We start from the raw sequence: 25,141 nt of genomic DNA on the forward strand, positions 1-25,141 counted from the left end.
AATAAGTTTGCTGTCCTAAGTAAGGTCCTAAACTAAACACAGCCTGGAAAACCAATCTCCTAGTTTCCACTATATGTACTTGCCTATCTTCTCAACAAAATGTTGCCAGGGTTACCTTCCTTCATATTTTTTCTTAAGAAGCATTAGTGCTCTCCATTCCTTACATACAGTATATAAACTAAATTTCTTGGCTCAATTTTAAGCAATTGGCCCCTGCCTATATATCTGGCCATTTCTCTTCTTTATCTGCACCAAATGCACTAGCCATCCTGGAACCTTCCTTACACACTCCTGCCTTTGCTTACGTCGACCCAATCTACCTGGCATGCCCTCCTCCCTATTATGTCACCTGATGAAGTAGTTCTATTCATCTTTCAAATCTCACCCTGTCGGGTTTCCCTGGTGGCGCAGTGGTTGAGAGTCCCCCTGCCAATGCAGGGGACACGGGTTCGTGCCCCGGTTCGGGAAGATCCCACATGCCGCGGAGCGGCTGGGCCCATGAGCCATGCTGCTGAGCCTGCACGTCCGGAGCCTGTGCTCCGCAATGGGAGAGGCCACAACAGTGAGAGGCCCGCGTACCGCAAAAAAAAAAAAAAAAAAAAGTCACCCTGTCAAGTGCTTTCCCTGACATCTCCCTGATAAAACAGCACTCCCACTCTTTCTATCACCCTTATCCTGCTTTATTTTTCTTCATAACACATCACAGATTGTATAGTTCTTTGTTTACTTCCTGTGTCTAGCCATAGAATGTAAACTTCTAAAAGACAGATATATATTTGGGTGCTCAGTAATCTTTGTTGCATTAATGGAATTTAATCCTTCAGACACCATCCAATCTCATCTTTTCTTCAGGAAAGCAAGAAGTAGGGTTGCCCTCTTAGGGCAAGGATCACAGACTATCTTACATTATCTGTGTTGATATATATTGCAATCCCACTATGCTGAAGGGGCTGTGCTTTACTCATATTTTTATCTCTTTTAGCACCTAATGAACACTCAATAACGCATACTGAATAGAGCTAAATTCAACGTGAATAGAAATCTCCGAACAATTAAATCCTTCTCCGACCTATAGAAATAGATTATCTTCAGGATGGGACTACATTACAAGGAAAATGAGGATGATTAAAACATCAAACAGTCTTCAGTTTGGGCATCTAGGAATCCCACAAAGAACTTCTTGACCCAGAGAAAACCTGGAATAGCTAGGTTTCTTCCTTATCTGGAACCACCACTTTTCAGATTTAATGTCCTGTATATTACTTTCATTTTATTTCTACTACACTAGCTGAGTCAGCTTTGAGTTGATGACAAGCTCTTCTTCGGCCCTCTCATAAGAATCCCCATCCAGGCCACAGTGAATTTCAGTGATTTAAAGTCTTGAGGTAGCAGAAAAGTTTTTTATAAGATTCCTTCAGGCTTTTAAGGAGCTAAATTGATTTTTTTTATTTGGTTAGGTTATACTATGTTTTCAGGGTCAGTGGTTTCATCTCATGCTGATACTTTTATATTAGATTATAACTTGCTGAGTCCCCTTTTATTTTACAGCCAAACGTTCATTTGGACTCTATGTGCATAATGCAGGATTGCAAAAAGTGAAGGGTATGGGCTTCCCTGGTGGCGCAGTGGTTGGGAGTCCGCCTGCCGATGCAGGGGACATGGGTTCATGCCCCGGTCCGGGAAGATCCCACATGCCGCAGAGTGGCTAGGCCCGTGAGCCATGGCCACTGAGCCTGTGCGTCCAGAGCCTGTGCTCCGCAACGGAAAAGGCCACAACAGTGAGAGGCCCACGTACCACAAGGAAAAAAAAAAGAAGTGAAGGGTAAGGATTGCATCCAGCAGATCATTTGGACTGCTTATACAAACAAATCTTAGAGTCTGCAATATAAGAAATATTTATCTTTCAGATGACCAGAGTTCTTAAAATAATCATAGGGCTTTGATTTTACAACAACACAAATATCTTCATGTATATGCATTAATTTATTTATGCACTCAACAAAAATTTGAGTACCAACTACATATAAAACACGATGGTAGACCAAAACGTAATAAAACATGGTCTCTGTACTCCGAGAAAATATATCCCTCTACCAAACGTTCTCTTTTTCACAAGCAAGTGAATTTTATATAAAACGTCTTAAGTCTTAATTTTCCTTTATTTACATCTAAACTAACAGAATCACTATTTTAAGAGTGTTAGCAGGTAATTTTTCAAAATTCTGATGCTACAGAGGTCCGATATCAATAAAGAGGCCAATGCCCTACAGGATTCAAGTGATTGTAAAAGTCCCTTTGCCTGCTAACATTCTATGATTCAATGAATATTGAACTCCTTAATAAAGATTAATAGGAAGATGATATCACAAGTCTTTATGAATTTATATGAAAAAACAGTATTATTTAGAGATACTAGGCAAAAGTGGTATTTGTTTGGTATCTGACACATTCAGGATTATTGACACTATTGACTTTGTTTTGTGAAAACACCTTTCAGGGTAAAAGACTTAAAAAATCCTTGAGTGTCTTCAGTGCTGCAAATCAAATAGTTCAATCCCCTGGATAAATTCCCTGTTGTTCAGACTGTCTAGGCCAATTCTCAAAGTTGCATTTTTAACAATAAGTTGAATTCCTCTAAATCAAAAATCAGTTTTCATACTGTATGAAGGTTATGCCTCAATTTAAAAAATAATTCATTTAAAATATATTTTATAAAATTTTATTAAACCAACTGATATTCAATCAAATATATATATTAATTTTAACAGCTTACTAAAGCAATTGAATATTGCTGATAATTGTGAAGATTCTGAAAGAAATAAGGACAAAGCGTTTGACATTAAACATAATGAATATTTTTATATATTTAGACACAATATGTCTTTAAGATATAAAGTACTTTCAGTCAGTAGTCAAATATTCTCCCTGCAAAACAATCTGCCACTATAATTATCCCTAAGATAGTGCATACCTTTGGCAAACCCGTTGTTCCAGATGTGTAAAGAATATACAGTGGATGTTCGGAAAGAACAGGAACACAGTCATGTGACTGTGCTTTTGCCATCTCTTCATCCCAATCAAGGTCACGGCCTGGAGCCAAAGGAACCGGCTCCTACAAAGCAAAAATATAGGAATATGCACTGAACAAAGGAGATTATATCAGGAGAACACTGGAGAGTAGCTAAATCTACATTAGTCTGAGCATCTGACTGAAATCTAGGCCTATAGAACACTAAATATCAGAATTATGACTCAGTATTTCAGGGTCACGAGTTAAGATAAATGTTCATAACAAAATCCAATAGTTTGATGTTGGCTTCAACTAAACTTCCAACAGAAAATGTTTTATTCAAACTTAGAGATATCCTTAAGAAATTCAATATGATGCAGGCATGATTTCATCAACAGTCAGAGCTTAACTAACAGAGGTTCATGCTTCTATAAATGCATGTACACTAACACCTTTATAAGCTAACTTCTATTTTCTTTTTGACCTGAAACACACACTTTATTTTTCTTAATTGGGGTATAGTTGCTTTAAAATGTTGTTAGTTTCTGCTGTACAAAGAAGTGAATCAGCTATATGTATATATATATATCTCCCCTCCCTCTTGGACCTCCCTCCAATCCATCCCCCCATCCCACCCATCTAGGTCACCACAGAGCACCAAGCTGAGCTCCCTGCACTATACAGCAGGTTCTCACTAGCTATCTGTTTTATACATGTTAGTGTATATATGTCATTCCCAATCTCCCAATTCATCCCACTCCCCCTTCCCCCGCCCCGTGTCCACACGTCCATTCTCTACCCGTGTCTCTATCCCTGCCCTGCAAATAGGTTCATCTGTACCATTTTTCTAGATTGCACATATATGTGTTGATATACAATATTTTTCTCTTTCTGACTTACTCTGTATGACAGACTTTAGGTCCATCCATGCACCCCAATATTCACTGCAGCACTATTTACAATAGCCAGGACATGGAAGCAACCTAAATGTCCATTGACAGATGAATGGATAAAGAAGATGTGGTATGTATATATACAATGGAATATTACTCAGACATAAAAAGGAACGAAATTGGGTCATTTGTAGAGACGTGGATGGACCTAACTTCTATTTTTCACAACCTATTTCTTTTACTTTGGAACTACTGTCTTCACAATGAAATCTCAACTAACCCACTAAAATTTCTCTTTATACAGGGCCATTTAAGAGTAATACTGCAGCCATTTTTCCAAATGAGAGAATATTAAATAACTTTCAGGGGTGGAGGAGTAATCTACTTCTGCTTTTTCAAGAACAAAAATCAGTTTTGAAGTTAATGAGAGTATAAGACATACACAAAATCTATCCAAGTTTTCCTCCATCTACGTTACTGACTAATATGGTAGAAATGTTTGTTTTCTTTTATGTTCCTAGAACCAAGCTCTAGTGTTATAAACTTTATAATAATAGAGCCATGAATTAGACAGACAAATCTTAAGTTAGACAGACCTCTTTAAAAATGGTGCCAATGAAATAAGCCAGACAGGTGAAGAAAAAGGAAGTGGTTTATGGAAAAATTACTCTAGTGGGGAGTTATAGCTATTTAATTCCAGTTATGATCCAATACATATCTAGTTATTTTATGAAATGTTGACTAAGCTCAAGATGACACATCAGGAAGTTTACAGTTGGTGAACTTGTTAGTAGGCACAAGGCTAGACTTGTGAAAGTAAGTTCCTCATTGAAAGTAAGTTCACCACCTAGAGAATATGTGTAGCCATTCACTTCACCAAGGTGAATCCCTGAACTAAGTCCAGAGACTCTGACAGACTTTTAAAAGCCAGGCCATTTCCACTTTTCTGGTTCCCTAATGTTTTGATCAGGGTTGTAGAAACCGGTCATATATTTAAATGGGTACATTTACAAATTAACATTTCAATATAATATCACAAATATGATGCCTACATGAATACGCACACTGATAGACAACAATCTGAGTTGACCTTCATGAAGGGGAAGTTTTAGGCCCAACTGGTTTCTCCAGCCTCACCTTGAATGTGCCCTGGATGTGCCATTTAGATAAATAAAAACAGATAACTGTGACCAAATTGTAAATTTCCATTTGTTTTTATGTATCAGATAAACACAACTAATTTCAAATTATCAAGCCCTTGCCATCACAATTACGGACCTATAAACAAATCATAACACTGTGTAATAAAAAAGGTCAATTGATTAATCACAAAAATAATTGCAGATAAAATGAAATGAGGACTTCAATGAATGGTTATTCTTTAGGCTAAGAAATACAGGAATGTATAAAGAAGATCTGATGAAAGGAAGAGAGGGGAAAAATCAACCTTAGCCTTTATATACATGCATTTACTTCTACAGACATGTCCTTCCTAAATGTTATCATTCTTAAAATGCAGTCCTGGGGGAAGCACCAGGGGTGACTGATGTGACCTGCCAGTTAAGCTGTCATTGCTTGCCTGAGGCTTAGGAGTGGCAGCCAGGTTTTTATTTCCTCTGGCAAAAATGCAATCCTGGTTAATGAAATGCATCACCGAGTCTCATAATTTGTGTCTCTCTAAACTCAAAGCAAAGCCAATCCACTGGGCTTAATAACTGCCTCAACAGCATGTCAGATATGAAGGACAAGAGACATCCAACTAAAATAAAGGAAACTCAAAACAGAGGGAAAGGTTTCAAGAAAAAGAAAGAAGGAGAGAAAGGGACCTAGTTATTGGAGGGGGAAAGGGAAAGTGGATCTCTACCTATTAAGAGGGAAGAGAAGCCTACCATCTTTTTTTTTAAATCAAGTGTAAATAGACTAAATATTTATTTAAAAGGCAAAGATGGTCAGATTGGATAAAAAAAATTAAGGCCCCAAAATATGTTATCTATAAGAGAAAATGTTTTAAAATATAAACACATTACTGGTTAAAAAGAAAGGGATGGAAAAATGTTACACTATGCAACAAAACGTACAAGCAAGATTATATGGTTATGTATCAAAGTAGATTTTTACAAAATACCAAATGATAATGAAAATGAGCAACTGGAACTCTTATAATTTTCTGGTGGAACAGTAAAATGATATGTCCACTTTGTAAAATTATTTAATAGTTCTTTATAAAGTCAAATATACATCTAATACATGAATCAGCAATTCTACCCCTAGGTATTTACACAAGAGAAATGAAAACACAGGTCCACACACAGACTTGTGCAAGAATGTTCATAGTAGCCTTAGTCATAATAACTCCAAAGTAGAAATAACCCAAATATCCATAAATAGAAGAATGGAAAAACAATTTTTGATATATTTATGGTATGAAATACTACTCAGTAAAAAAACAATAAACTACTGATACATGCCACACAAGGAGCATATCTCAAGAACATATTGAACAAAAGAGGATAGACACAATAGAGTATATATGGTATGCTTCTAGTTATATGAAGCCTGGGAACGAATAAAAATAATCTATGACAATACAAATCAGAAAGCATTTGCTTCTGGGGATGGGGAATGGTTGACTGGAAAAAGGAACAAGTATGGAGAAATTCTATATCTGGATTTGGATGGTAGTTACACAGGTGCATGCAATTTTGAAAATGCATCAAACTGTACTCTTATGATCTGTCCATTTTATTGTATGTAAACTATATCTCAAAAATTGAAATAATAATAATTTGAGTACCTACAATGTGCATATTATATTAAGATGTGAATAATGCTGAATAGAGATCGTGTACAAAAATTAATAATAAAAAAAGAGGAAAAAAGATATTTGCCTGAGAAAAATCTGAATAGGAAACATTCATATCCATATCCAATGTATTTGTAAAGTAAAAGAAAATAGCACATATCTTGTTGGTTAAAAGTCATTAAATTGAGTTTAAATCTTGGGTCCACCACTTATTAGCTGTGACTTTGGGCTATGACCTGTCCATGACTCAGTTTCTTCATCCATAAAATGGGGCCAGTAATAACATCTACTTTATTGGTTTATAAGAATGTAAGAATTAAATAAGGAGTATCTGAAAGTACTTTGTGCTTAGCATTAAGTTTTATGTAAATTCTACATGAATTCATACATGTGTGAATAGTACACACACACTAAACACTTGTGTGTGTTTGTTCCTACCCTTCCTCTAACCTTCTCTTACCCAAAGCCTTCTTTATTACTGACTTTGCATTCCCTGATTGAAGAGCAACAAGTCTTTTTTAAAAACATGCTGGAGGTCATCTGAAAGAAACTTAAAATTCTTCTTCGAGACAGTAAAAACATTAAAATCATTGAGTGCAACAGTTCATGAACCACAGACTACTAAAACTACACAGGAATTTAACATGGTAATGCGAATTGCTAGGTGGTAATCAAAATGAGAGAGCTTTAATGCTCTCTGTTCTTTTTATTTGCGGTACACGGGCCTCTCACTGTTGTGGCCTCTACCGTTGCGGAGCACAGGCTCCGGACACACAGGCCCAGCGGCCATGGCTCACAGGCCCAGCCGCTCCGCAGCATGTGGGATCCTCCCGGACTGGGGCACGAACCCATGACCCCGGCATCGGCAGGCAGACTCTCAACCCCTGCGCCACCAGGGAAGCCCCTCTCTGTTCTTATATCTTGTCATTTAAGCATTTTCCACAGATAACCTCTCAAGAGTTCTACAAAATTATACATGATTCTTTGCACACTTTAAATTTTCCTTCTGCAAAAAATTTTAATCTGCTAGAAACCCAAATTGGTCCCAGTATAAATAGCTGGAGACTTAGCTTGGATTTAGAAATGAGGTGATCATTAGGGCAAATTTGCTAGAAAAAGCATTGTAAAATATAGTCATTGATGTATTTACTGCTTTTCCTTCCTTTACGGATCACAGAATAATTTATCTGTTTAGAATATTCATATTTTGTTTTCCTGAACATAGTTTTTATTTCCAGACCAATTACTTTTCCTAAAGTTTTTAAAAGACATTTTAAATGCAAATTAATCAAGACTGGGTAGCTGAGAGATTAAGCACCCAGTCAGAGTATACACATTCAGATCATGACCCTGACAAAACTTGCAGGTGAACCACATTGCTTAGAAATATCGAAAAAAATAAGAAAAAGTTATGTCATGAATGCATATATGTAGATACTAGTTTATCCTTACATAGGCATAAGGTAAGTGATATTTAATATAAAATTAATAATGTGGTAGTTTTCTTACTGTTTTATAACTTTGCTTTCAAAGAATTACATTACTATACAGTATGCCTCTTTCTCCGGTAACTGGAAAAACTGGGTATCAGCCTATCATCACAGGTAAGTGGTTTGTTAAAAAGTTTAACGGTGTTGGGCTTCCCTGGTGGCGCAGTGGTTGAGAGTCTGCCTGCCGATGCTGGGGACATGGGTTCGTGCCCCGGTCCAGGAAGATCTCACATGCCGCGGAGCAGCTGGGCCCGTGAGCCATGGCCGCTGAGCCTGTACGTCCGGAGCCTGTGCTCCGCAAAGGGAGAGGCCACGACAGTGAGAGGCCCGCGTGCAAAAAAAAAAAAAAAAAAATTTAATGGTGTTTGTAATACTGTAGTATGAATATGACTGTAATGCCATATGCCATAAAAACTGTATAATTATTCACTCATTAGTGTGTAGGCTGGGCTACCATGAAGCAATCATATTGCTGCTGCTTCTTTATCAATGCATGAATCATTATACCTAAATATGAATTTCTTTTTCACATTATCTTTTCATTTTTGATGTTTAGTGTTGTAATACGTAGCACATCTACAGTGTTTTGTATCATATAAGCCAATATTGATGCAGGTACTGATAGGCAATTCATCTTGTAAACAGATGACATAAACCTATGGTATGAGTAAATATAGTTATAAATCTACTTTCTCTTATGATTTTTTAAATACCATTTTCTTTTCTCTAGCTTACTTTATTGTAAGAGAATACAGTATATAATACATATAACGTGCTAATCAACTGGTTATGTTATTGGTAAGGCTTCCAATCAACAATAGGCTATTAGGTAAGTTTATGGGGGAGTCAAAAGTTATAAGCAGATTTTCAACTGCCCAGTGGGCCAGTGTTTCTAACCCCCACATTGGGTCAACTGTATTATTATTATAGTTATAATGTAAATTAATAAAGGACACCACAATAGACTACACATTCATTCTAATTCATTAATATTACAGATACTCCTATGTTCCACTTTTTGTTTTAAGCTCGTTTTTTATAATGACAGAAAATATCATTCTTTTTTGCCAAAAATAGTGACATTCCTGAAGTATTGTATATTCAACAGTTTATAAATCAAGGGTTCCTTTCAAATGGTCAAAAAGAGTCATCCTTAGCACATCACCATAAGCAAGGACCAAATTCAATATTCAGATTACCATATTTGGACGATTATAAATGAGAACTTTATCTGGCTTGTGTTGTCCTATTCTCAGAGCTTCTTCTAGAAGTGGTATGTATTCTACCTTCCTTCCAGGTTCAATGCCAAACGATGCTGTAACAACAACCTTGGGCTACAATGAAAAATAAGTAAATAAATACATGAGAAAGCTTAACCATCTTAATTAAGGTAACCACAATATTTCAGATGCAGGCTGACAATTTAACATTTCTTAAGAAACGTTTGAATGATTCTGTTCTCTATTAAATAAAAGGCCTGAAAACCAATAAGCTATTTTTAAATGTTATAGTCCTAACCACTTCCACATAAATCTCACTTACCTGTTCAGAATTCTACACTTAATGATGCTTCTGGCTAATAAACATGAGCTGTTAAAAAATACTTTCGAAAGAATTCATTAAATCAGGTAGATGTAAATTTGCCATGAACCAGTGAAACGGAAGCCTAGGGCCCCCTCACTTGCAGAGGCCTGCATAACAGCTGGTTGTTGCTGAAGTTGTAGCATTTCTTAGGTGGGGAGACCCAGCATGACTGCTATTAGGAAGTATTTCTAAGGTTTTTTATGCAAGCATCTCTGCCTGAACACCTAGAGAGAACTCAGAAGGAAGAGACCTGAGTCTCCAATAATTATTTTATGATTCTTTTCTCATTCCAAATACATACTCTTTTTCACCAAATTTTATATTGTCATTTTGTCATATTTTTCTTAAAAGGGCCCTCATTTAAGTTTCAAGCCCCACAAAACCTGAACATGCCCCCGTCATTAAGACACACTTGGCACTCTTCTTTACCTGACAACTTGCTAGTCATTCTTCAAGATATGCACAGGTGTAGCTAAAAGGCTTAGGATCAATCTTCCTTCCCTGGTAGATTCTGAGCAGGCCTGAGATATCCAACTATAGTCAAAGTGTTCCTTTGTCCCCACCTCTGCACAGGAAGCTCTCCAAGGCCAAATTTGGACCCTGTTACCTCCCTGTCTCCTATGCCTGTTACAATGCTTGCCATACCATAAGCTCTCAACAAATATTTGTGGCACTGAACCAAAATTCTCGTTAATCTGCAAAACAAACATATCTTTATTCTTTTAAGTACACTGTTTCTTCACGGAGAAATCCAAAGCAAAGGAAACAGATAATAAATTACTCAGGAGAAAGATAATCAGTCCAACATAGTGCACCTATTCCTGAATTTTGATTTCTGGTTACAATACATTTCATCTAGGGAAGGTTTATATAATGTCAAATATATGCATATATAGCACTTTCTGGTTTTTAATATCATTTAATATTCATGGAGCTGAGGCTCAGTGCAGTTGCATAGCTTGCTCCAGGTTAGAAGTGTTAGAATCAAAAAGAGGGCCAGTACTGACTGATTTCAGAATCTTCCTCTTTCCACTATTTCAAGCTGCCTTTTAAAAGCAAAAAAAAAAAAGGGAAAGAAATGAAAAAGTAAATCTTTTGTTTTGTTTTGTTTTGTGGTACGCGGGCCTCTCACTGTTGTTCCCTCTCCCGTTGTGGAGCACAGGCTCCGGATGTGCAGGCTCAGCTGCCATGGCTCACGGGCTCAGCCGCTCCGCAGCATGTGGGATCTTCCTAGACTGGGGCACGAACCCGTGTCCCCTGCATCGGCAGGCGGACTCTCACTGCGCCACCAGGGAAGCCCGAAAAAGTAAATCTTGTATCCTTTTCTAAAGGTCAGACATTTGAATATAATTCACATTTTAATATCTGAAATATGTACAAAAATAACTCCAGATAACATTCCCTAAGATTAGAGTTCTGAATTCTGAATAAATGAAAGTTACACATCAAATTAAAAACATATATAGAATATATCAAAAGTTGAATAATTTAATAATTTTATTAATAATTTATAAATAATTTATATTAATATTATAAATAATTATTTGATAATTTAAAGTCAAAATTAAGATTCTTTCTCTAGAAAATAATCCCTTTCACATTTCTATTAACAACCTTTTATTGGAGGTTTTATTCCATCTCAAGTGGACTACATTCTTCCCATCTTCATCTGTTAAAATAAAACTTTTTCTTCGGCCTAATTAGTTGAAAATTACGACATCAAAATCATCCCTGGTTTCAATTATCATCCAAATATCTCAGGTATGTATCTCTATCTCCATCTCCTCGCCATTAATTTGACTTGCTCAATGGTCCCACCCATAAGAATATGCACTTACTGCCTAAACTCCTTAACAAGTTTGGGGGTGGGGGAGGTGTCTATGTGTGTGTGTCTTATGGATGAAAACTCCTCCAGTGATACAGCATAAGTTTTATAAATTTATATATATATAAATTTTCCCACATTGTATAAAATCTTTTAAAAAAGAAACAATATATCTCATACCTTTGCCCAAATGGTGTTTAAGATTTCTGTAGCTAAAAAGCTAGCGTCTATAGCTTCCTCAGAGAAGTCTCCAGCTGCCCACTGATTTGCAGATCAGTGACTGATATTTCCCCCTAGATTTCCCTTCATAAGCACTAACTCAACATGTTTTTAAAAAGAGAGAAAAAAGAGAATCCAGCCAGTTAGTGTGCAAACCAGCTTCCTAGTTCTAATAACTGATCTATTACCAGATGAAGTCAGATATGTAAAACCTCACCCCATGCCTAGTACTCTGGGGACCCTCAATATATATTAGTTCCCTTTTTTTTTGTTAAGAATGTTTCTCATCCTGGCCTTATAAAACTCTATAAAGGTCAGTCATCTCCTACTCCCATAATGACCTTCCTTCTTTAATCTTCCCACTGCTGTTCCTCTCCTGCACATTGCCCACTAGCCACTGATTCACAAAGAGACCACCTACCAAAGGTTCTCGTTCTATCCTCTCTCCCACTCACATCATATTGCAAGACTTGCCTCCTCTGAACATTGCTTAAAACATGACAGTCATCTGCTCAAAAATTTGACCGGTCAGCGTCTACAGGATGCAATTCAGACAATAACAGCCTTTTCGAGCTCACCTTCTCTCCCTCTTCAATCACATTGGTCTATTTGCTGTCCTTTAAATGAATTTTTACCCTTTCCTGCCTCCCATGCTAGACTCTTATTCTTTTTCTAGCCTTTTGGATCCCACTGTCATTCTCTTCAACTAGCTGAATCTTAGCCAAGACGTAACTCAAATCTCACCTCCTTCAGGAAGCCGCCTTCAGCCACCCCAACTAAAAGATATCATTCCTGCCTCTAAATCAGGGATCTGCAAACTATGATTCAGAGCCAAACTCTGCCCAAATTACATTCTGTAAAGTGTTGTTGGAATACTGCTTTGCCCTTAGTTCCTGCAGTGTCTAAGGCTGATTTTGTGCTACAACAGCACAGCTGAGTAGTTGCAACAGAAACCATGTAACCCGAAATGCCTAAAATATTTACTATCTGGTAACTTACAGAAAAAAGTTTGCTGATTCCTGCTCTAAATTCATAGAATCATAACAGCTAACCTTTTTTTTTTAATGAGTATTATATGTCAGGCACTGTGTTAGTGCTTTAAACTCAATATCTCAACGATATTTCACAACAGCCTTTCAAGTTTGTGATTTTAGTACCCCACCTAAACGTGTTACTTCACCTGTCCCTAACACACCCTCTTAACCACTGTGCTATACCACCATTCCTGGAAATATATAGATTATAAAACTAGTCATGTGTCCCAGCCATTTGATAAGTATCATTTCTTAACCAGTTCCAAGGACAGTACCAGGCATAGCGTGGAAGCTTAATAAATACATGTTGAATGAGTAAATTAGTTATTATTTTTCTTAAATGTCTTACACAAATATATGGCAAGTTAACTTGAAAGGCTTGCACCTTATATATTCTTCACAGTATCTAGAAAGATGTCTACCACATAGGACTGACTCGAAAATAAAATTTTGGTTAATAGTGTATGCCAAATAAAAAGTAAACTTTATCTTAGTTGATAGGAGGATCTAATAAGTACAGATCACTCTTCGATGGTTCATCCACAGATAAATACAGCTGTCCTATATGCAGCTACGACTTGATTCCTCCAAATAAAGCACTTACCTTTGCATGATCAATGCGACTGCTGAGTTCTCTGGATGCAAATCCCCCAAATATGAGACTATGGATGGCTCCTATCCTAGCACACGCCAGCATGGTATACATCGCCTGGGGGATCATGGGCATGTAGATAACCACGGTGTCACCCTTCTTGACATCATGCTTGACCAAAACACCAGCCAGCTTAGAGACCTATAACAACATCATCAGATCAGCAAAGTGTTCTCTGTGGTGATTCACTGAACTTCTCAGTTACGACAGTAATGCAAGAAGATGATCACCACACCCCCCACCCCCCGCCTGCAGTGGATTATAGAAGTCTGAGAAATACATATTTGATGATGGTGGTAAGAGTTTAGATGGTGACAATAATAACAGACATCTGGATTATAATAACTGACTACAAACCAACTTACTATTATTATCCCATATGAATTCCATGGCTTAAGTTTGCTTAATTATTCATTCAACAACATTTTTACTAAGAAACTATCATGCGCCAGACATTGTGTTTAGGGTTGGGAACACAACACAAAGACTTGTCCCTGTGGAGCTTTTATGCTAAAGGGGGAATCTGTCAAGTGAGCAGAAAAATAAAATAATTACAAATTTAGTTATATGTTGGGTTAACTGTTGAAGGAAACAGTTAAGATCAAAAGCCTACACATGATAAAATTTGTTGCAAGAAACCTTTTCATGGGCAATTACAGCAAGCTGTGGGAAGTATGCCAGATCTAAGTGAGGATCTAAGAAGTTCAACATTCTTTTATTTAAAAAATATATATTGAGTTCCTATACATCACACCCCCTGTTTTCTGATACATCAGTAAACAAACAAGACAAAGATCTCTATCAGAGTACTTATGTTTTAGCAGAGGATATGCAATAAATGTAATAATTATGTATTATGTTAAAAGGTATTGAGTGCTATTTGATGGGGGAATAGAGCAAAATAGAGGGGATTGGGAGTGCAGGGGATGTAATTCTCAATGGGACGATCAGAATAGTCCCAAAAGGGTCTTCCCTGGTGGTCCAGTGGTTAAGACTCCACAATGACTTCCACTGCAGGGGGCATGGGTTCAATCCCTGGTTGGGGAACTAAGATCCCGCATGCCGCAGCACAGCCCCAAAAAAAAAAAAAAAAAAGATAGACTTAAGAAAGTGACATTTTAGCAATGACACATAAGAGGTTGAGACTAAGTGGATATCTGTGAGCATACTATTTCAGGCAGGAAGGGCACCAGTACAGTGACGTAAGGGGGATCATAGGTGATGTGACTGAGGAACATAGAGGAGACCAGGGGAGCTGAAACAGAAAGAACAAGTGAGAAAGTGGTCATAGATCAGGTCAGAGAGCTAAAGGGTCAGTAGGGATCCACCGGGCAAATGGAAGGACTATGGCTTGGCTTTGAATGTGACTGTTCAAGCTAGTAAACAGAGGAGGCCTGAGAGAAGGAATTAGGCCACACTGCTATTTGAGGTTCCTTTCCTTTCACTCTGCCTCTCCTACTTTTTGAACAAGTTCAAAGGATTCTGAATCCTGATCATTCTTCCTTTTTCTCTCTATTCCCTTCCTCTGTGCAGATGGGGAAAGATGTGGTCAAGGTTAAGGACTCTGGGGAAAGACACACAGTAACAAACAACTCTCTCAGTGTTTTATCCTGCCCTATATTGCAAACTCTAATTTAGTGCAATTTTTTAAGAGCCCCAAGTTGCCCAGTAGAAAGTTACAAGAAAGATAAATCAAAGTAATATCAATCGTGAACTTAAATTCTATTATATGGAGCTCAAGAACCAAGACAAACACTGAACGTCATATCCAAATATCTCAGTGTAAACCCTGCAGAAAGTGGCCATGCTCTGGGATCGCATTACTGGGTGTCCTGTTTAAGGTACAGCACTGGGAGAGACCAACGAGAAGAGTTTGTCCTATTTACAGCGATAGCCTTGGCATCTTAAATAGTGTTGAATAAAAAGAATTTTCAACCAAAACCCAATCTAGCAATGATTCAGTAACTTTATAATCCTGTCTTACTTCACAACGTTGCTGGAAGATGTCCAAAATTTTTCTGTCCTCTGAAAGAAATGAAATCAATAAATTCAAGACTTTCTTTAAAAGAAGGATCTCACAATGGCTAAATGTAGCCCCAAGATGTATTTAAGGTGGGGTCATGTCACACCTAAAAAAAAAAGAAATGAGCCAACATATTAAACTTAGAAGGTTTCATATGCAAATTCAGATTTCCAGGTTCTCTCGAAAAACTGGAAGGTCTAGCCACAGTGGGTCTGTGTTCTTGAATGACAACAATCAACTGAACCCCATGATCAGCTGCTGGGTTTGCCATGAAGTTGCTATTCCCTAGGGCTATTTATAACAGAGCTTGCATTTTTCTTTCCTTCTGGATTTAAAATATATTCTTCTACATCCTGTTTATTTTGTCATGTGCTTACACCATAGTTCCATAACCATAGAGATGTGATATATACAGATAATTGATTTTTCTCTCATCCATGTCTCCCACTTATATTATCTGCCTGGTTCCTGCAGGCATCTGAGCTGTTAACCACTGCCTTGAAGACAATCTTCAGTCAAATTAAGCTGTACTATGTCTATATCACCAATAGATGGTGCCCATTTGGCCTTGCTAACCTCCCTTCTTGGAGCTACTCCTCAATGTTTACATATGATACTAACCACACCAAAGTTGCTCTGAAGACAAAAGTTTTATATGAGCAATAGAGAAAAATATCTTTTTTAGTAGTTTCTGGTGCTAAATGTCACTCCAGTAAAATTTTCCATTGTTATTCTAAATTTTAAAATATATATATTTATTTTTATAAATATGAAAATGAATGGGTAAATATGTTTCAGGTAAGACTTCTAACAAATAAGCTAATGAAAAATGAAATTTTAGCTCATAGCAAAAGACAGGATTGATTTAATATGAAAATATTTGAGAATGTTTCATTAAAAAATATTCCTCATTAATATTATATCTAGTGTTGGGACTTCCCTGGTGGTGCAGAGGTTAAGAATCCGCCTGCCAATGCAGGGACATGGGTTCAAGCCCTGGTCCGGGAAGATCCCACATGCCGCGGAGCAACTAAGCCCGTGCGCCACAACTACTGAGATTGCGCTCTAGAGCCCACGAGCCACAACTACTGAGCCCACGTGCCACAACTACTGAAGCCCGTGCGCCTAGACCCTGTGCTCCGCAACAATAGAAGCCACCGCAATGAGAAGCCCACACACCACAACAAAGAGTAGCCCCTGCTCGCCGCAACTAGAGAAAGCCCGCATGCAGCAACAAAGACCCAATGCAGCCAAAAATAAAAATAAATAAATTTATTAAAAAAATATATTATATCTCATGTTGGTTAATTTGGAAACCCCAGAACAGAATACTTAATAGTCTTACTCAGATGCAAAAGTAATCATTTTGAAGATAAGTGTAAGCAACAGCAAGCAGTTAGAGGAAATATCTAGAAATCTCAGTCACCTAAGAGTTCATAATCACTCAAATAAAGTTCTATGAAACCAACACAAAGGACAATCTGATTATTGCTATTTCAGGGTTCACCTTGTTTTCATTGGCTTTTTGATGGAAAATTATCAAACGGTAGATATTATTTTTATTCAACGTTATATTCTTATTCTACCATAGGTGTCTGAGTGTAGATTTATAATTTTTATTATTATCCAAAAGGAAAAAATTTTAACATGTATTTCATATAACCTACAGTTTTTCAACTGAAGAAAAAATTAAATCATGTGCCACTCACCCAATCCATATTAATCTTTGCACCTTCTTAGAACTATTTTAATTTATCAACTATTTAATAGTCTTACACAGGCACAAATCACTAAAATTGGTTTTCTTTCTGACATCAAGCGCAATACATAACCCATACAATCATGGTCAGGCCATGATACTCCTCTAACATGAGGATAACTGAGCTGGGGACGAAGCCTGAAGAAATGAAACACATGTGTATATATACATATTCATTTAGAACAACAGTGTTTGCTTTTTCCCACTAGTTATTTATTACATGAACTAATTATTATTTTGGTACTAATTTAAAGTTATTTTAATATCTAAGTATCCTGCCATTGATTCAAGTTATATAGTATCTGCTATGTGTCCTATACTGAGGTCAAGTCGGCAGGTGCAAAAATGAGGAAGATATGTTCCTTAAGGCAAAGAAATTCACAGTCCAGGAAAAAATATCATACATAAATAGTAATGATAAAATAAGAAAATGCAACAAATACGTATGTAATATAAAACGGTATACACATATATTTGGTTTATATATAACACACATATATTTGGTTTAGATGCAAATAAAAACTTTAAATTTTAGAATGGTAAAATAAAAACATGTAAGCATAAATAATGAAAAAAACTTCAGTAAAATTTTTATGTACTCATTCTGGAAAATCTTCATTCCAAAGCAGTCTGTGAAGAAAGACAAATACCATATGATGTCACTTACATGTGGAATCTACAATATGACATAAATGAACGTATCTATGAAACGGAAACAGACTCACAGACATAGAAAACAGATCATGGGGGGAGGCGGGGGAGGGATGGATGGGGAGTTTGGGACTAGCAGATACAAACTATTATATATAGGATGTTTAAACAACAAGGTCCTATCGTATAGCACAGGGAACTATATTCAATATCCTGTAATAAACCATATTGGAAAAAAAGTGGTCTGCGACTTAGTAGAATTTCATGACCAAAAGCCCATGACACAAAAATAAACATTAGTCAAAACTGATCAAAGACTATGTTCTACAGAGTAAATCAGCACTTGCTTCACAAACTGCCAGTGTGTCCATCTAAAGAAAATCAGGTTTGTATGACAAAGACAGCGCTGGTGTCCAAACCACAGTAAAAACATAATCAGAGGCAACCTCAGGGCCATGTCAAAGAAAATTACATGGAAGAGAAGACAAGAGAAAGCATGCTTTTCAGCGGCGATGATATTACTCTGCAAACCCTGGTCGAATCAATATCAGAAAATGTAACTACTTTAAAATTCAATTATAATATCTGAGGAAACAGTTTACTAAAATTGGGGATGAATGACCTGTTCTTCAGAATATATAGAATTGCCCACAGAAAGAGATAATTACCTAAAATACCTTCATTTTACTTTTAAACATATAAGGTAATCACATATTTTGTACATACACAGACATCATACACACGTTGTTGGTTTTTCTTGTACACACAGAGAGAGCCACCGAAAAGGTAAAACTTTATCTCTAATGAATTGTTTCTTCTTTTGGCCATGCACCAGCCATGCATCCAGGTAAATAAATACCTGTGAAAAGAATCAGTTATACTAAAACTGCTTAAGATCTGAAATAATACTAAAACTATCTTTTTGAAAGGAAATCTTTCAGGAATGCAAAATATTTTCATCTAACATAAGAAGCTTCCAGAAATGTAACTTTTTAAGACAGTGACTATTTATTGGAGATGAAATTGAGATAATTCTCATTTAAATATGATGCTATATTAAGTCCATTCAATTGTGAGATATTCCTTTCAATAGCAGGAAAGTGGAGGTGATGTGATGTTATTAAAAGAAGAGAAACCTTTCCTCAAAAAATAAAAGTATCCATTTATATTCAAGAGTAAAATGTATTATTACTATCTAAAACAGAATATATTTCATATTTTAAAACAGAATTCTATTTTAAAAAAGTATTAAGTAGTATCTAATTTTCAAAACAGTTATCTGACAGTGAGCTAGAAAACATTTACTAACACATTTCCTTTCAAATAATTTTCTCCAAATGAAGGAATAAATATCATTACTCAGAATAATCATTTTTCTCATTCCCATTTTCTTCGCAAGTGGGTTTCAATCAATATTTCGTCATTTTAACACTGTGTATTTGCAAGCAGAATGAAATGGAGGATTGTTTAATCCATTTAGTTCAGGCTCAAATTAACCACAATTTCAATAATCTGTGAGCTTTCAAGACTAATGTGATTACAGACTATATTTCACAGAAAATTAGTTCAATCCTACATTTCTCTATGCACATGTGCTCATATACTTGATAAGGAATATGTTCTTCCGCTTCTTTAATATTCATATGTTGTGATTTACAAGTACATCATCAAAATTTATCACATCTTATAAAGGACACTTTGTTCATTTTAAAATAGTACCTCTATGTAACATTCAGGCCATTGTTGACAGAGAAAATAATCTTACATCAAGGAGAAGTCCAAGGTCTAAAAGAACAGAAAATGTAATTGATGCCCACCATTTATTCATGACATGACTACAGAATGTGTAATAAAAAGGAAAGGAATTATATAGAAAAGAAATAATTAATTATTGCCTCCACTTTTTCCCATTTTAACATCTTTCCACTCTAGGCGTTAATGGTCGAGTAATAATGAATTCCTCCTGATTTTACTCACTTGATAGTTTCTGCCAAAGTTCCTAATCCTCATGGAATTTGCTATTTGGATCAGGAATTTGCCTGAGAAAGTAAAGGCAGTTCAGAATGGATAGAGCAATAATTCAGGGTGAAAAAGGTTGTGAGATGGCCTGGAAAGGTATAGTGTCGTATACTGTATCTTTTAGAGCCTTGTTAAGCTCTGTTAAGTTTAGATTTATCCTAAGTTCAATGTGTAATAATTCAAAAGTGTTAAGTAGGCATTTTCCTTATTCTTGCAATGCAATGATTATTGCAAGATCTAGGGTTGTGACACTGGGGATAAAAATAAATAATACGATTTGAGAAATACTTCATGTAGACTGTACAGGGACTGATGATTGATGGATGCAGGGAATGATGGGAGGAAGGGAAGAAATGGGCCCAGATTTTTGGTTTTAGCAACTGGTTGGAAAGTGATGCTGTTCACAAAGTTGGTTCCTGGGTTTGAATCGATGTTCCCTGTTAAGCTTGAGGCACGGAGATGGGAAGGTCAAAAGTTTAAAATGGCCTTTGGAGGGCAGAAGACAAAACTTATTAAGGGAATGCTAAAGGAGAAAAAAATACAGCACTGAAGCCCCAGTGGATACCAGGGACCATGAATTTGTAGTAAACCCGTATTTTTAGTGAGTTAATTTTCCTCCAACAGGATTCAACATATTAAGATACAGGAATGAAGATAACAAAGAACTGGGTTGATCCAAAATGTAAACTAGATAGCTAGTGGGAAGCAGCCGCATAGCACAGGGAGATCAGCTCAGTGCTTTGTGTCCACCTAGAGGGGTGGGGTAGGGAGGGTGGGAGGGAGATGCAAGGGGGAGGGGATATGGGGACATATGTATATGTATAGCTGATTGACTTTGTTATACAGCAGCAACTAACACAACAATTTAAAGCAATTATACTCCAATAAAGATGTTTTTTAAAAAAAAGGAAACACAGTAGGCAAAATAAAAACAAATTTTTTAAAATAAAGAATTGGGTTGATTGATCCAGGTCTGGAGTTCCACCACAGAGGTGAGGTAGAACAACAACAGGTAAGACAGGTGAGCATATTAGCAAGAGAGTTGTGTTGTTAAAGAAGCTAACCAGGATAGCTGAGAGACAGAAACAGAAGAACTTAGGTAGTGACTACACACAGTCAGAACCATTTAAAACTACGATATTCAAATGATATTGTGTCTAAAAATGCAGACTGTCTGAAAATGTGGTTTTGCTGCATTGTGTACCAGAGGTTTAAAACAGACACTCTGAAAATTATAAGCCCCAATTTACATATGATCTTGACCCTTTCCCCACCTTCCATCCACCAAAAAAGCCAAACTCTAGGGTTGCCTCATGCATCTGTTTCCAGCTGATCCTTGCAAAGTCCTCCTTTTGTCCTTGGGACATCTACGACATCCCCCTTTCCCTCCACTGTTCACCCCATCCCTCAGCTTATCCCACCTCAGGTAAATCTCCTTCTCACAGATCCCTCCATTTACTACATCAACCTCTGTAGCTCTTTAAAATGCTCAGAAAGCCCTCTCAAAACTAACTCACTGGTCTCTATCTCTACACATTCCTCTAATTGAACCTGCTTTTCTCTAGCACCAATATTTCCAATAATTTTTCATTTGTATTCATTTTATTTCCCTCCCTTAATCCCTTGAATTATGAATATTGCAAGAATATTGACTTTATTATTTGTCACTGCTAATGCACTGTATTTCAGCTATATTATGTGTTAAGCAGTTTGGTAGCTACATTGGAACCCGAGCACCACTCAGAAAAGTACCATTCAGAGATATATGGAGAAATATCATACAAATTCCAATTAAAGAGTTCTCAAATGAATTTTTAAAGCATAGCTGAAGTCAAAGTTGATTACTTTCTGTATGTTTCCTAGAGCATTTCTAAAGAAAATATTCCAAGTCCTGAAGCAAGTTTTATTACATTTTTTAAAATATAACCCACCTGGACTGAAATGAAACAAATTTCAACTATTAGAGAAGTCATTTTCCACAATTTTACACTCATATATCTTTACATAGACATTCTAAAAAAATCTAACAAAGTGTGGTTAAAATATACATTTTTCCAAATTTATGTTTAAAAAGGTACAGAATCTACTGTGTTTTATTAATAAAGAACATTCAATTCAAATTTACGTAAGTCATCTAGATATGGCTATATTCTTCAGTGAACATAAAAGCCATGATAATAATTATTGCTCTACATATCTGTATTATAGTAATAAGCATGAAAAATGTAAAACAAAGTTAATATTTTAAAACAGTTACAGTGTGGCTGCTACAAACACCACATTAAAAGGCTAATGGAGGATACTTTTTTAAGTAGCAGTAAGTGAATTAAAACCAGATTCCTTTCTCTTGGTCTAATAAATTGTTTAATGTTGTGTTTCTCAACCTGGGAGATATTCTCTGTGGAGATATTTTCACAGTTGTCCATGAGACTTCTATGAGAATTTTTTTAATTTTGTGTTTTACTTTTGATGACAACTTTTAAAAATAAGGCAAAGCATATTCTGGATTATATGAGCACTCATGCAATTTCACCGTATTTATTTGTATTTGTTTTTTATAATCTCATGTATATTCATTAAAAGCCAAATGATATCACGGTTTTTTATAATAAAATTGTATAATAAAAGGCTTTATGAAAGTTCAAGTACTACTATGTGACAAGAGAATTAAGGCATCATAGGGAACGTGTTGCCAAACTCAAAGGACCCAGGGCCACAGCACTCAAACCATAAGCACCTTGCAATCAGTCATTCCATTCTAGCTCAATATCATTCACTATATGAAATTAATATTGTCAATTTGAGATTGACTGACTTTGTACATTTGTTTTTATCCTGCTTATAAATCAGACATGGCTTTATATATGTATTGAGCTATAAATAAAGGATATTAAAACCTAGTATTAATTGCACATTAAAAATAATTAAGTCAATACAAAAAGTATGTAAGAATGTTTTTTCTTTATGAATTGTTTGTATGTCTCAATTTTGAGAGGGGGAAAAATGGTTTCTTTGATTTTTCTTCTCATAAAGAAAGACAAATATAAAAGAAGCAAGAGATGTCAACAGGAACCTTGAATCATTTAGAACAATTCTGCACTGATTATTTAATCAAAGCTTTAATTGAACAAACACCCCCAGAATTTTTACAAACAGTACATAAAACAGCACAACTAGTCTGGGTACACCAACCACACTTCCCAGAATTTGCCTGTGTTCCTGTTAACCTTTAATGGTTTTGTTGGTCAATACATCCTAAAAGTCAATCAACATATATAAATGGCTCAATTTATATTGAGAAGTTGCTAAATATCCCAGGAGTGGTACAAGGACATGAGATGATTCCAATAGCTGGGTCTGTTCTCAACAGCATTAAGATCAAAAGGAGGCACACATATCTTTAAAAAATGAAAAATTCACAAATATAATGCATACCCTAGTAACTAATAAACAAAGCAACATAGATCATCACACATGCCAAAAATATATCATAAATATCCATAAATAGATCAAACTTCCCATAAAAACTATATATGATAACGCTAACATAATTCAGCTTTATAACAGAAACAAAATGATCTTAAATCAAGTACGGTATGAGAAAATGAACAATCAATTTCCCCAAGAGCTCCAATCTTCACAACAATTCTGCCGAATGCAATATGCATTGATTTACTAACACTTATTTAACTAGTACAAATGGCAAAAATATTAGCATAAAACTGTCAAATGCATTAATAATGCTAACAGCATCACTTCCCATGTGTAGATATTTATTGATTTTGAAAAGTCTTATATGAAAATATTTCACTTCATATACTTGAAATATGATTCTATCCTCATATCTTTATTTGCATCACTAAGACAATCAGTGTCTTCAATTTATGTTAATTAGCTTTATCCTCTGCTTGCTATGAAAATTATGTCAGGTCAAATAATTTCATAGTTTCATACATTTATTACTAAAGGTCAGAAACTGAAAGTTGATGATGTACCCAGCTGTCCTAAAGTTGGTGACTATACAACAGGTACAGGTGCTTGTCAAAAGAAAACGAATAATTGGGCTTCCCTGGTGGCACAGTGGTTGAGAATCCGCCTGCCAATGCAGGAGACATGGGTTCGATCCCTGGTCCAGGGAGATCCCACATGTGGCGGAGCAACTAAGCCCGTGTGCCGCAACTACTAAGCCTGTATGCTGCAACTACTGAAGCCCGCATGCCTAAAGCTCGTGCTCTGCAACAAGAGAAGCCACCGCAATAAGAAGCCTGCGCACCGCAATGAGGAGTAGCCCCCGCTCGCCGCAACTAGAGAAAGCTCGTGTGCAGCAACGAAGACCCAACACTGCCAAAAATTTTTTTAAAAAGGACTCTCATTAAAAAAAAAAAAAAAAAATATATATATATATATATATATATAAAAAACAGAAAGAAAGAAAACTAAAGCGCTTCTAACTAATAGTCTTCTTTTCCTAGGATTCTGCTTGAAAACTATACAGAAACTTTCCCTTGGGGCATTACACAAAAACACCTCAAAAGATGGAGAGTGGCAGGGCATCTATAGGTGGCTGCCCTATAATAGACTTAATGAGACTTTTTGCAAACCCATTAGATGAAGCCAGAGATCCAAGATAAGATACATATGTGGAACAGCTTCCATTAGATGAAGCCAGAGATCCAAGATAAGATACATATGTGGAACAGCTTCCAGAATCCCATGGCACAAACCATATCCTATCCTTTAACTGCCCACATGTTGCTATTGTTAAGGGGATTTAAGCCCAAATGGTGTCCATTCATTTCTTTCCTGGATCATTTGTCATCTCCTGGTTTCCAATCTTGCCCACCATGTTCTCTGCTTCTTCAGAGATGCCAAAGTGATTCCTTTAACAATATGGAGCTTCCTGTCATACTCAGAATAAAATATAGTCTTTACCGTGGCCTGCGAGGTCCTACATGCCCTGACTCCTAGATACTCCCCCATCCTCACTTTCAACCACTCTTCTCTCATCACCAGCCTTCTGGCTCTCCAAGTCTATTCTTACTTCAAGTCTTTGCCTGATATAATTTCCTCCAAATGTTCACATGGTTTCTCCCAGCCTTTGAGTCTATGTCACTGGGGCATCTCCTCAATGATACGTAGTTTTCTCTGACAAATCTATATAAAAGGGCAGCCCAAGTTA

The 25,141-nt window shown here is 36.4% G+C and overlaps 1 protein-coding gene across 7 annotated transcripts in view; it reads right to left on the bottom strand.

Annotated features, from left to right (window-relative positions):
• The window catches only part of ACSS3 (acyl-CoA synthetase short chain family member 3), a 154,411-nt gene that overhangs the window by 91,131 nt on the left and 38,139 nt on the right, over nucleotides 1–25,141 (bottom strand). For all 7 annotated transcript variants that reach the window (XR_004351694.1, XR_004351695.1, XR_004351696.1 and 4 more), the window contains exons 3-5: nucleotides 13,463–13,651; nucleotides 9,396–9,530; nucleotides 2,972–3,112 (exon numbers count right to left, since the gene is read on the bottom strand). Coding sequence is in view for 4 of the 7 variants with exons in the window: in XM_032644998.1 (XP_032500889.1) it covers nucleotides 2,972–3,112; nucleotides 9,396–9,530; nucleotides 13,463–13,651 (465 nt within the window). In the remaining 3 variants the exon portion in view is untranslated. The remainder of the gene's footprint in view (nucleotides 1–2,971; nucleotides 3,113–9,395; nucleotides 9,531–13,462; nucleotides 13,652–25,141) is intronic.

Source organism: Phocoena sinus, chromosome 10 (genome assembly GCF_008692025.1).
Source record: "Phocoena sinus isolate mPhoSin1 chromosome 10, mPhoSin1.pri, whole genome shotgun sequence".
Classification (NCBI taxonomy): Eukaryota; Metazoa; Chordata; class Mammalia; order Artiodactyla; family Phocoenidae; genus Phocoena; species Phocoena sinus.